The sequence below is a fragment of the Phaseolus vulgaris genome, chromosome 2 (genome assembly GCF_000499845.2).
Source record: "Phaseolus vulgaris cultivar G19833 chromosome 2, P. vulgaris v2.0, whole genome shotgun sequence".
NCBI classification, from domain to species: Eukaryota; Viridiplantae; Streptophyta; class Magnoliopsida; order Fabales; family Fabaceae; genus Phaseolus; species Phaseolus vulgaris.
Genome location: NC_023758.2, coordinates 3,728,905 through 3,742,772, shown reverse-complemented (window position 1 = coordinate 3,742,772; position 13,868 = coordinate 3,728,905). Strand labels below are relative to the sequence as shown.

The 13,868-nt window shown below is 32.1% G+C and overlaps 1 protein-coding gene across 1 annotated transcript; it reads left to right on the top strand.

Annotated features, from left to right (window-relative positions):
- The first annotated feature begins 6,520 nt into the window (after positions 1-6,520).
- Positions 6,521-8,115, top strand: LOC137810313 (chalcone synthase 17-like). The gene is made up of 2 exons (XM_068611508.1): positions 6,521-6,875; positions 6,979-8,115. Exons 1-2 carry the CDS (start codon positions 6,698-6,700, stop codon positions 7,968-7,970), a joined length of 1,170 nt encoding a protein of 389 aa, XP_068467609.1. The 5' UTR covers positions 6,521-6,697; the 3' UTR covers positions 7,971-8,115.
- Positions 8,116-13,868: the final 5,753 nt, after the last annotated feature.

Below are 13,868 nucleotides of genomic sequence, written 5' to 3'. Positions count from 1 at the left end.
TCTCTAATGCAACATCAATGTCCATTGCTCAGTTCTTATTGAAATGAGTTTGGAAGTGTAATTCGAAGAGGATCGAGTTGAGTAAGTAGGAGCACAAATATAGTAAGTATTTAAAAGTATGTTAGTATCAATGTTACTATCATATAAGATAGATTGTATTTTTTTGGAGACTAGATGTTTATAGATTAATCAAGTGTTATCTTTTGAATGAACTGTTATGAGTCCCTTGACTTGGTCATATAACTGTTATACATTTTTTCATAAATAGTCGTTCATCATTTAAGGCTTATTGATTAGACTGTTTCATTATAATAGTCATTAATAACAAGTAACGACTCGGTTACAAAGTAGGGAAGTCATCCCGAACTGTTAGCTGTTTTCAACTTAAAGGCAAGCAGATGCACTTAGTATATTGTTGCAAGATCACACAATATTGTATATGATTTTACTCCTTACACATAAAACATTTTACTTACTTTAAACATTGTAGATTAGTGACAACATTTTATTTTTAAATTTATTACCTTATAAAATCTTATAGAATAGCATGTTCTTATATTTTTAATGTCTTCATTTATAATATTAAGTGATAAATCAAGTACAATATTTCAAAAAGTTTACATAAAATTAAAATTATTGCTATCTTTCTTTTAAAATTGGAAATATTGCTATCTTTATTTTAAAATTAAAATTTATATTTTATTTATTTATTTCCTTCTCAAACCATGGTTTCGACTAATTTATTTATTTCAAAACTCGTAAATTTATTTGTTATTTTGTAGTATTGATATGGTATAAACTTATTTTTACTTGTATGTATACAATATTTTGTTTCTCGATATGTTTTGAGTATATTTATTCATTTTTGAGAAGATTGTTGGTTTATTCTTTTATAGAAAAATAAATAAATAAATATAAACTATATCGGGAACACTACAATTTTAATATATTTTGAATACCTAACACTCATTATAACAACAAAAATGAACACATCTCATAAAAGATAAATCGTAAACCTGATCAATTTATAGAATATCAATTATTTTTAATAAAGTATATACAAATGAGGGAATCAAGATACCAACATGAATAATAAGAAAAACAATGTGAAAAAACTCTTTAGAGTTACCTTTTGTATGTATTTTTTTTGTTTTACTTTCCATTCTTTGACACGTTTAAATGTGTCTACAGTAAAATGAAAATCAATTTTTTAAGAGCATGTAATTTTAAAAAATAATTATTTATCTACCAATACATTAATTCACAGTCGTGGACTAATATATGAAATCTGGGTTAAAACTTAAAAAAAATATTGCAATGTGCAGTGCATTGCAGCATGGATTAATGCATAATTAAAAAAGTTAATACATAAGACATAGTCAGAAGAATCCTTAAACATTTGTGCGTCGTATTACGTTTTCTTAAGTAAGACAATGCAGACTTCCAATAGAAGGTTGAGACCATAAATGGCTGGGTTTTTCATGTTTGAGAAAAAAAAAATCATTTTCTTCTGACAAAGATTTCCTTTTGTATTAGTTTTTTTTATTGCTTGATTATTTTATTTGATAAAAAAATCATATTTTTTTTATCACATATTCTCCCAGTACTTTTTACACCTCCATATTTTTTTAATTCCAAAAATATCCTTCTAAATATGATGGAGAGTGTGATATTTTTTTCTTCATTTTCTATTGGTAGTGTTTGCTTGTGGTGGCTTCATTTTCTCCTCGTTCCGGTGCATATATCTCTTCTTTATCATTGAAATTGTAACCTGAAACATTGTAAACCAATATCAATCTTAATCATCTTCATTAAACAAAAGAAACCTCTTAAATTTTCATTCTATCAAAATCCAAAATTTAAGAAGTTTATGTTGTTGAACGAATGTGATTAACATTCATATTGGTTTACAATGTTTCAGGTGACAAATCGATAATAAAGAAGAGATATATGCAACTGAACGATGAGATACTGAAGCAGAATCCTAACATTTGTGCTTGATGATACTTTTTTGGATGCGAGGTAAGATGTAGTAATAATTTAGATTTTTCCAAATAATTAAATTTTCATTAAAAACTTATTACTGGATATAGTTTTTTTAAACAAATTATTTTATTTAAAATATTTATTATACATATATGTAAGAAATTAAAAGCTGGTGAGTGTATAAAATAAATAGGTGTGGAATATAGGAAAAGATGGCCCAATTGACCCAAGTTTTAAAACTAAGTGCATACATACTGAGGGTGGTGCAAATACGAAATATCGTCGGCCAGGTGAATGGGCCCAAGCATAACAAAACATGGGCAGATATATGAAGTATATGGTGCAAATAGTAATGGGCCGGAAATGGGAATATCAAAGAGAGAGGGTGTGAAAAGTATTTGTACTAGTAATAATTTTAGATTTTTCAAGATAATTAAATTCTCATTAAAAATTTACTACTGGATATAGTTATTTTTTAACAAATTATTACAAAAAAATATTTATTCTATATAAATATTTTTAAAAGAAATTATAGCTGGTGGGTACAAAATAAACAGCGGAGGCAGATAAGAAAAGAGATGGGCGAGTGCAATCAACTCAGGTCTTAAATCTGAGATAATAAGGGTGGTGCAGATAGAAACAACATGGGCTAGTTGAATGGGCCGCAGCTTGACAAAACCCGGTGTAGATATATGAAATATACGATGCAGATAGCAAAGTATTGGAGGTGGACATATGAAAGAGAGGGTCTGAAAAGTATTTGTACTGATTAGTAACAATTTTAGATTTTCAAAATAAATAAATTCTCATTAACAATTTAGTACTGGATATAGTTTTTTTTGTAACATATTATTTTGTTTAATATATATATATATAAGAAATTAAAAGCTAATGGGTTTATAAAATAAACAGGGGTGGGAGATAAGAAAAGTGATGGGCCAGTTGAATCAGCCCGAGTTTCAAAACAAAGTGGATATATCAAAACAGTGCGGCAAAGAGGAAAACGAATGAGCTAGTTAAATAGGCCCAAATATAACCAAACATGATTCAGATATATGAAGTTTATGGTGCAAATAAAAAAGTGTTTGGGTGGGAATATCAAAGAGAGAGGGTTTGAAAAGTATTTGTACTGTTTAGTAATAATTTAAGATTTTCAAAATAATTAAATTCTAATTAAAAATTTAGTACTGGATAGATATAGTTTTTTTTTTAATTTTTTTTAAAATATTTCTTGTATATATATAAACATTTAAAATATTAAAAGCTGGTGGGTGTACAAAATAAGCAGAGGAGGCAGATAGGAAAAGAGATGGGCAGTGGAATCAGCCCAGGTTTTAAAACTGAGTGCATCCACAATAAGGGTGTTGCAGATCGGAAAAATCACGGGCTAGTTGAATGGCCGAAGCCTTAGAAATCATGGTGTAGATACATAAAGTATACGGTGCAGATAGTAAAGTATTGAAAGTGGACATCAAACGAGACGGGGTCTGAAAAGTATTTCTACAAATTAGTAATAATTTTAGATTTTTCAAAATAATTAAATTTACATTAAAAATTTAGTATTGGAAATAGTGTTTTCCGTAACAATTTTTTATAATATATATATATATATATATATATATATATATATATTTCAAAGAAATTAAAAGCTGGTGGGTTTACAAAACAGGCGTGGTAGATAGGAAAAGAATGGGCCAGTTGAATTAGCCCAGGTTTCCCAACTTAATGCATATATAATAACGGTGGGGAAAATATGCAAACATGTGGCCCAATTGAACAGGCCCAATGTTAACAAACATGATTCAGATATATGAAGTATATGGTCCAAATAGTAAAGTTCTTTCGTGTGGGAAAATAAAGGAGAGGGGGCCTATAAGTATTTGAACTAATTAGTAATAATTTTATATTTGTTAAAATAATTTATTTTTGTATAAAAATTTAGTACTTAATTTATTTTTTATTTTAACAAATTATTTTGTTTTAAATATTTATTATATATATTTTTAAAAAACATATTAAAAGCTGGTGGTGTAGAAAATAATAGGCGTGGCAGATAGGAGAATTGATGGCCCAAATGAATAAGCCCTGGTTATAAAACTGAGTGCATATATAATAAGGGTGCTGCAGTTAAGAAAACTCATGGGTCCAAGGTTTAAAAAGATGGTGTACTGATTAGTAATAATTTAGATTTGTTAAAATATATAAATTCTCATTAAAATTTAGAACTTGATATAGTTTTTTTTTAACAAATTATATTGTTTGAAATATTTATAATATATATATAAAGAAATTAAAAGCTGGTTGGTGTATAAAAGAAATAGTGGTGGCAGATAGAAAATTTGAAGGGCCAGTTTAATCAACCCAGATTTTAAACTGACTGGACTGTTTCTTCCTGCACCTCCATACCTTCTTCTCTCACCTCCACAAGTTTTCAAATTTCCAAAAATGCCCTTTTATAATATTCCAAATTACGTAATTCGGAAGTCATTTTTCAAATTTGTAATTAGCTACTGGATTACATAATCTGGAAGCCATTTTTCATATGCATGATTATTCTCCGGATCACATAATCCCGAAGTCTTATTTAACTTCTGGATTATGTAATCCGGAATTCTTTTTTCAAATGAGTTTTCGACTTACATAATCTGGAAACATGGGGGTGACACAAGAAGGACAAAAATGTATTTTTATGTTGCGTATGGAGGTGGCAGAAGAAGATATGGAGGTGCAGGAAGAAATAGTCAACTGACTGCATGTATAATAAGATGCAGATAGGAAAAATTATGGGCAAGATGAATGGGCCCAAGTTTTACGAAATATGGTGTAGATATATGAAGAATACAGTGAAATAGTAAATTTCTGGGAGTGGGAATATATAAGAGAGGGGTTCTGAAAAAAATTTGTACTAATTAATAATAATTTTAGAATTTTCAAAATAACTAAATTCTCATAAAAAATTTAGTACTAGATATAGTTTTATTTTTAACAAATAATTTTGTTTAAAATATTTATTATATATATACATTTACAAGAAATTAAAAGCTGGGGTGTATAAAATAAAAAGGGACGACAGTTAGGAAAAGTATGAGTCATTCGAATCATCCTAGGTTTTGAACCTGAGTGGATATATATAATAAGGGTGTTCATAAATTTCAGATCAAAATTCACACCAGTATAGGAACATACTTTAATAAAAAAATATCTTATATATATATATACATATATTCTAAGGAACGAGCGAAGAAATTATGTGTCTATTGCATAAAATACAATGTCCTACTGCATAATATTAGACCTAATTATTGTAGTAGTTGCTCAAATCAATAATGTGATTTCAGAGAAATTCCCAATAAATGTATCAGATGTTCTCATTTATTTTTACTTTGGGGATACACCTTTTTTTATTCAGCTTTGGCAGATTTTATATTTTGTTTATGGTAGTCTTTCTTGAAACTGTTTAATTTTTGGGCAAATGTTTATTTGCATCAGGTGGATTTGGATGTGAGTATATGAATTGGGATTAGATATTTTGATAGATATCCTTTGGTAATTTCTTAGAGTTGTAATATCCCTTAAAAATACTTTCATGAATTTATTTTTTTAATAATCATAAAAATATAGTGTAACACCTAGTTCTAATGAAACGTACGCACAATTAATTAACTTTTCACGATGAATATTTTATAATGAATTTGTGATGGTAATTATATAACATTTTTCAATGACAATATATGTAAAATTTTATTTTAAATTTGTTCAATAATACTCTCATCACTACAACATTTGTCCCCACTATCCATGAGATAAGGAGAAAAAAATATCTACAATTTTTTTTCACTTGAGATGTTTAGGCGATACTCTTATTATCCAGTAAGATCAACAATATACAAGAATGATATCTAAAACTTATATTATAAAGAGAAGATCATCAAGCAAATTACAAATGCTTTAATGGTAGAAAATGGGTAGGTAGCTCCTCAACCTTGACTGTTAAAGAATCAACTTCTTTATTTGAAATATAAGTTACAATATTCAGTTGCCACACTTTTTTATGGGTTTATAATGCTCATTGATGCTTGACCATGACCTCCAGTGTAACCAAGTAGAAAACATAGAGTCAAATATAGGAAGAGGAAGTGGTGTGCCATCAAAAAACTGGATAGTCATACCCCATGACATGGCACAAATCTACACATAGATTTTAGTTTCATTTGTTTGTGGCCGTTGATGTAATTTAAGATGCTACATACCACCACAAGAGCTATACTTTTCTTGCTGCGCTACCAAGGTTGACTCAAACATCACAAACACACAAAAAGATCCAACCAAATAGCTGTGATAGACTAATTTAATAGGGTAGAGATGCATAAAATATCACCAATGACCAATGAGTTATATGGTGGCTGAGATGGTCTTCTATAACATGCCACCAAACCGATAAAAATGATTTCAACTAAGATGGCTTTCCTTTTTGCACGTGATACTCACCCACCCTACTTCCTATCCACTCTTCCGTGCATATAAAACGCTAACTCCTCCAACATCTTCAAACACACAAACTTCAGCAACCAAACCAAGAACCCTCTCTACCACTCAAGTGCTGTGAACTTGGTCACTTCTTTCATCTGTCAACCAAATCGCAGTGCTTCATTCCGTGTTCTAAACCATTGTCAACATCACCACTTCATTACTTCTATTCAAGAAAACTAAGATGGTGAGTGTATCCGAGATCCGCCAGGCTCAAAGGGCAGAAGGCCCAGCAACCATCCTTGCCATTGGAACTGCAACCCCATCTAACTGTGTTGATCAGAGCACATATCCCGATTACTACTTCAGAATCACAAACAGTGAGCACATGACCGACCTCAAAGAGAAGTTCCAGCGCATGTGTAAGTCCTCTCATCTTCTCATATCTACCAAAATCAGAAATCTAACAAGTTTATGATGTTGAATGAAGGTGATTAACATTCATATTGGTTTACAATGTTTCAGGTGATAAGTCGATGATAAAGAAGAGATATATGCACCTGAACGAGGAGATACTGAAGGAGAATCCTAACATGTGTGCTTACATGGCACCTTCTTTGGATGCGAGGCAAGACATAGTGGTGGTAGAGGTACCAAAGCTAGGGAAAGAGGCTGCAGTCAAGGCCATAAAGGAGTGGGGACAGCCAAAGTCAAAGATTACACACTTGATATTTTGCACCACCAGTGGTGTGGACATGCCTGGTGCTGATTACCAGCTCACCAAACTCTTGGGACTTCGGCCCTATGTGAAGAGGTACATGATGTACCAACAAGGATGCTTTGCAGGAGGCACGGTTCTTCGAATGGCCAAGGATTTGGCTGAGAACAACAAGGGTGCCCGTGTGCTTGTGGTGTGTTCTGAGATCACTGCAGTGACTTTCCGTGGGCCAAGTGACACCCACCTAGACAGTCTTGTGGGACAGGCATTGTTTGGAGATGGAGCAGCTGCAGTGATTGTTGGTTCTGACCCAATTCCACAGATTGAGAAGCCTTTGTTTGAGTTGGTTTGGACTGCACAGACCATTGCTCCAGACAGTGATGGTGCTATTGATGGTCACCTTCGTGAAGTTGGACTCACGTTTCACCTCCTTAAGGATGTTCCTGGGATTGTCTCAAAGAACATTGGAAAGGCACTTTTTGAGGCCTTCAACCCATTGAACATATCTGATTACAACTCCATCTTCTGGATTGCACACCCTGGTGGACCTGCAATTCTGGACCAAGTTGAGCAAAAGTTGGGTCTGAAACCTGAAAAGATGAAGGCCACTAGAGATGTGCTGAGTGATTATGGGAACATGTCAAGTGCATGTGTGCTATTCATCTTGGATGAGATGAGGAGGAAATCAGTTGAAAATGGACTTAAAACGACAGGTGAAGGACTTGAATGGGGTGTTTTGTTTGGTTTTGGACCTGGACTTACCATTGAGACCGTTGTTCTCCACAGTGTCGCAGTATAACACCCACACCATGCTCTACCCTATTGTTTCCGCATTGAGATTTTATTTTTGACTTTTTTATCAGATTAATAATTGTATTTATAATACAGAAAATAAGAGTTATAATATTACAAAATAATAATTTGCAATTTTATTGATTCGAAAATTACTTGTGTTCTTATCTAAGTTTTCTTTTTTTCCTCCTCCCGATTTTCCGGTCTCTCGTTAACAACTTGGACTTCTGGTTATTGGATAAGTTAACTTGAACTATCTTTTGGTCATATGGACTTGGACTCACTTTCAGTTACCATACCTACTAGACATGGATTCTCTCTTGGTTGGTTTTGGTCTTACTCTTGCCTGATGGATTTGAGCTCACTTTCGATTTGGTAGGTGTACCTTCCGATGATAAAATCATAATCAACTTGCTTAATTAATGTAAAAAACCTATCACATATTTATGGTGCTCATTAATTGACTTTATTAACTTAATTAGGCTTTTACTTTTATCCGGTTAAACAAATCACCTATTTATAGTGATCATTATTGAGTTTTATTAACTTAATTCAGTTTTTATTTCACACCTTGCACTTACTAAATGTATTTTTAGTGTTTTTGGCTTATTCATTGGGCATTGATACAATGTTAACTATTTTATTATTTCTTTATATTATTCTAACTTTATTCATCTTTTAATATTCTAACGGTTTTTTAACCTAGTCAGTACAACTTGTTTAAGAAAGCATGTGCCAAATATTTTGTGCGATAGAAGGATTTTTATAAGTGGTAAGGATCATTTACCATACTCAATTGTAATTGAACTTGGGACAATTTTTGTGTTTTTCTGAGAGACTTTGGTTAGTGTGAGATGTATATCTTTTCGATGGCGAGATGATCTTTAAGCTTATTCTTTTAGAAATTACTACCTTAGCTAACTCTTATAGAGGTTGAAACATTCTTTAAATGTTTCAATTCTTTTTTCATTAACAAAGAATAAAATGAATAAAAAGAGGTATTTAAGAGACATCCTAACCCTTCATAAAAATCATTCAAAAAGCTCCCCAAAGCACAATCTAATAAAGAATTGTCATGAAAACCCAAAAAAACAATCCTTAAGAACATGGACCTACCCACAACCTATAACAAAAAAGAACCCTTATACAAACTTATAAGTATCTTCCAGAAAATGGCACACTGAATCTACCAATCAAATGTTTAAAACACCAAACAAATGAGTTGTAGGATATGTGTAAAAAAAATGAGTTATCAAAATATCATAGCTCATCCCAAAACACCCTCTGGAGAGAGGTAGTAACCACCACACATGTTATACATCTGTTGCAGAAGAAGAACCCATCCCAGATACAAGTGTTTGGCACTTTGCATATGTCATTCAGTCATTGATAATCCACAATTTTTATACAATTACATTACAACTCCTAATATCCATTATATCAAGAGTTGTATACAACTCTAAAGGTTGTCAAACTACCTTGTTATACTCTTTTTTTTATCGGCAAGAAGCAATAAAATTAAAGGACCACTTCAGGGGTGGTACAACCCTTATACAGAAAACAAAAAGTTCAAAACATACCTTTCCCAATTACACCAACCCTGTCACTACAAATAGAAAAATCAAGGATCATCCCTTAGAGACTTTAGATAAAATTCATACATACCAAGGGCTCTAGACACCAATCATAGAACGAGAAACTCACTGACCGTATCTTCGATGAGATCCAAGACCAGACCTTAACCTGTGCCAATGAAAAAACCTCTGTGTGATCAACCACTCCACCTTTAAATAAGCAGTTATTCCTGTATCTCCAAATCTCGCTAACCAATGCTATCCAGATATTACCCATAATAAGATTGACTGAACAAGACGCATCCAAAATTTTGAACTGTTTGAAATGTTGTCCCGGGTCCATAAGGTCGACTGAGCTCACTCCTAACTAGTCATAGCAAAGATTCCAAACTAGCCAAACGACTCTACATCCAAAACACAGATGTTCCGTTGACTCCTCTGACGTTCTACAAAAAATGCAAAGATTGCTCTTGACCCCTATCCCTCGTCTCTCCAAATTTACCTTAGAAGCAACTCTATTTTCAATCACCCTCCAAGTTGTTACGTGAGCCGAAGGAAGCGCCTTAATCTTCCAGAAAAACTTGTACAATCTTGAGTCTTCCTCGCCTCTCTCACCCCTTAAAATTTCGTAAGCTGACTTAACTGAATACCCTTCTGTCTCACTATCTTTCCAAACCCATTTGTCCCCTATTTCCAACTTGAGTCGCTTGTTGGAAATCTTCTCTAGAAGCTGACGTGCTTGTTCCTCCTCCCAAGTAAAGAAAATTCTCCTCCACCTTAATTTCCACTCCCAGACCCCGTTGACCCATATCCCGCAGTCACATAGATTTGCCTCCTTAGATTCAGACAAAGAGAATAGCCTCGAAAATCTACTTTTTAGATCTCCGGAGATCACCCAACTATCTGACCAAAACGAGACATTTCTTCTGTTTCCTACCTCCCATTTCCAACAGTCTTCGAACTTCCCTCCCCATTCTTCGGACCTCCAGACCTTTGTCAAATCATTCCACCACAAGGAAACCTTGCTATTATTTGTTTGCTGCTCCTTTAGACCTCTCCATCCTCCATATTTAGAATCGATGACCTCCCTCCACAATCCCCCTTGTCCGAATTCAAACGCCAAATCCACTTTCCCAACAAAGCCAAATTAAATCTCCTCACATTTAAAATACCGAGTCCATCCGCTTCCCTGGATTTACAGACCTTGTCCCAAGCAACCCAAGCTATCTTCCGCCCTTCTGACCCCCAACCCCACAAAAAATTTCTCTGTATGCACACAATTTTCTTCAACACCGTAGATGGTACCTTGAAAATCGAAAGATAGAACAAAGGTATTGAAGAAAGAACCGACTTAATCAAACATATCCTCCATGCCAATGAAATGTATCTGCCCTTCCACCTTCATAACCTGGTTTTTATTCTATTGACCACTTCATCCCAAAACACACCCCTCTTATGACACCCCCTACTAGCATCCCCAAATATTTAAAAGGAGTTTTCGTCACCTCGCAATTTAAGATTGTAGCGAAACGTAGAACCTCCTTCTGATCCACCCCCACTCCTCCAAGTCTACTCTTGAAAAAATTCACCTTAAGGCCGGATGCCAACTCAAAACAGTTCAGCATAACCTTTATGTTGAAAATACTTTTGATATTTGCCTTACAAAAAACCAAGGTGTCATCAACGTACTGGAGCATATTTATCTTTACCATCTTTTTCCCAATCTCCAAGCCTTCCACCAGATCTTTCTCAACCGTAGTCCTAGACACTCCTGCTAGACCTTCAGGCGCTATCAGAAACAAGAACGGAGTTAAATGATCGCCTTGTTTCAACCCCTTCTTTGGAATAAACTCCTTAGTGGGACTCCCATTTACAAGAATTGATACTGACGCTGATTCCAAACACGCTTTAATCCTATTACCTGCATAAAAGCATAGAACACCTTTTCCAACTAAAAAACATACCAAACACTGACGATGATTCCAAACACGCTTTAATCCTATTACCTGCATAAAAGCATAGAACACCTTTTCCAACTAAAAAACAGACCAAACACTGCATAAATGTCGTTGCATACCAAAATATACAAGGACTCATAATACAAAAGCCTGGCAACATAAACCAACACTAGACTCTGGAAAGCAACAACAAAAGTAAACCCAACAGAATTACATAATCTTGCCTTAAACCGTGACAGAGTCAAAGAAATACAGGACAAAAAGAAATATGGTCAAACTATGAAACTGGTTTTATGTCCCACACATATAATCCTAGATTACCTACAAGATTCAATACAGTTTAAAGATATACTAACAAAGAAAAAATGACGTTGTCAATCAAATCTATTTATTTATTCATTACTGTTACAAAAATACAAATACAATTACATAATAAATATTAATACAAATAAATTTAATCTTTTAAAAAATATTAAATAAATTACACCCCAACATAATTTTGAAAAATTAATTTCTTTCAAAATACGTTTAATTTCTAAATAATTTTTTAATTGTTAATGATTTTTTTCATCAATATATTGGTTTTACCAGGAGTTTATTTTTACATTATCCAGGGTTAAAACCTTTATTAAGCCATTATCTAGGGTTGTAGTTCCTCCGCTAAACCATCCCTGGAAAACATGTTACCCATTACCCAGGGTTTTTTTAAAACTCAGGAAAAGTCATTCAGAACCCTGTTAAATACCAATGGGTTTAAGAACCTCTATAAAATACCATGGGTTTAAAAACCTCCGTTAAATACCATGAGTTTCAAAACCTCCATTAAATACCACAAGTTTTGAAAACCTCTGTAAAATACCATGAGTTTCAAAAAAATTGTAAAATGACTTGTGATTTTGAAATAACCTTCAACCCCATTTTCCACCATTTTTAACGATCCTTCTGACTTCTCTCTTCTACCGTATACACACTGCTATCTGGCACAGACTCAATGGTTGTCAACAACAGTCCTAACAAGGAATTATAATTCAGCCACACTTATGTCTATTATATCTAAGGACAAGAAACACTAGATAAGGCACTATCTTCTTCTTATTCCAATATTGATTCTTCCATCACCTTACACTTACTGCCCCAACTTGGGTCACAAGTCATTATAACCTAACTCGACAACAATTAGTGTTTATCACTGCTTTATATATCCTAAATAATTGCATTATATGTCAGATGTGGGCTTTAAATATTGCAAGAACATATTGCATATTGCAAGGAGAAATTAACTTTATTACTTCTCACTTTCACAATGAATTAGTTATTAGATGCATTTTAAATTAAAGACCTTAATTTAAAATATTTCAAAATTATGAAAATTAAATATTAACAATTATAACTACAACTAAAATTGCACATAAAATATACATTCATCAAAAGCTAAAATAAAATAAGTCAGATTTTTTTGAAGTATGAGCTCATAACAAAAAAAAACTAGCAATTATATAAACCAACTACTATCAACCATAAGAAATATCCAAATACCGTTGAAATACTTATTATCCAAGATTAGTTGTTGAAATACTTATTAACCAAGGTTATTTTGCTAAGTTTTTAAAATAAATTTTTGAAAATTTAGAGAATTTAGTTATAAAATATATTAAAACTATATCATTTTTAATTATTTATTTATAAATAGATTTAATTATATTTATTTATTAAAGTTTGAAAAATCTAGAGTGTTTTATTGAGGTTTTACAATAAATTTTTGAAATTTAACGAAGGTTAAAAAAACATTCGTTATTTTATTGAGGTTTTAGAATAAACCTTTGAAATTTAAAGAAGGTTAAGAAACCTCCTTTATTTTGCTAAGGTTTTAAAATAAACCTTTGAAATGTAACGAAAGTTAAAAAAACTTTCGTTACTTTGCTGAAGTTTTAGAATAATCTTTGAAACTTAACCAAGATTAAAAAACACTTTCATTACTTTGCTGAGGATTTAGAATAATTTTTGAAACTAACCATGATTAAAAAAACCTTCATTAATTCAATCAATTCCTAGGATTATATTAAGGTTAGTTAAATATCCTCTCTCTTAAAACTTTTTTTTTTAGTGATAATTTTAATTTTATTACTTTATTTAAAACTGTATATCCAAATAAAAATTATAAATAAATAATAGATAACAAGTAAATGCTATTGCTTTGAGTTAGTAAGGACATAATTAAAATAATTGTACATATTATTAAGGTGTATGTATTATAGGTATATGATTTCTTTTTACTCTAGTTACTTTTGAAAAGCATATTTCTTATTCATTTAGATAAAATGCACCTGAGATGTTTAAGATCAACAAATATACAAGAATGTTATCTAAAACTTA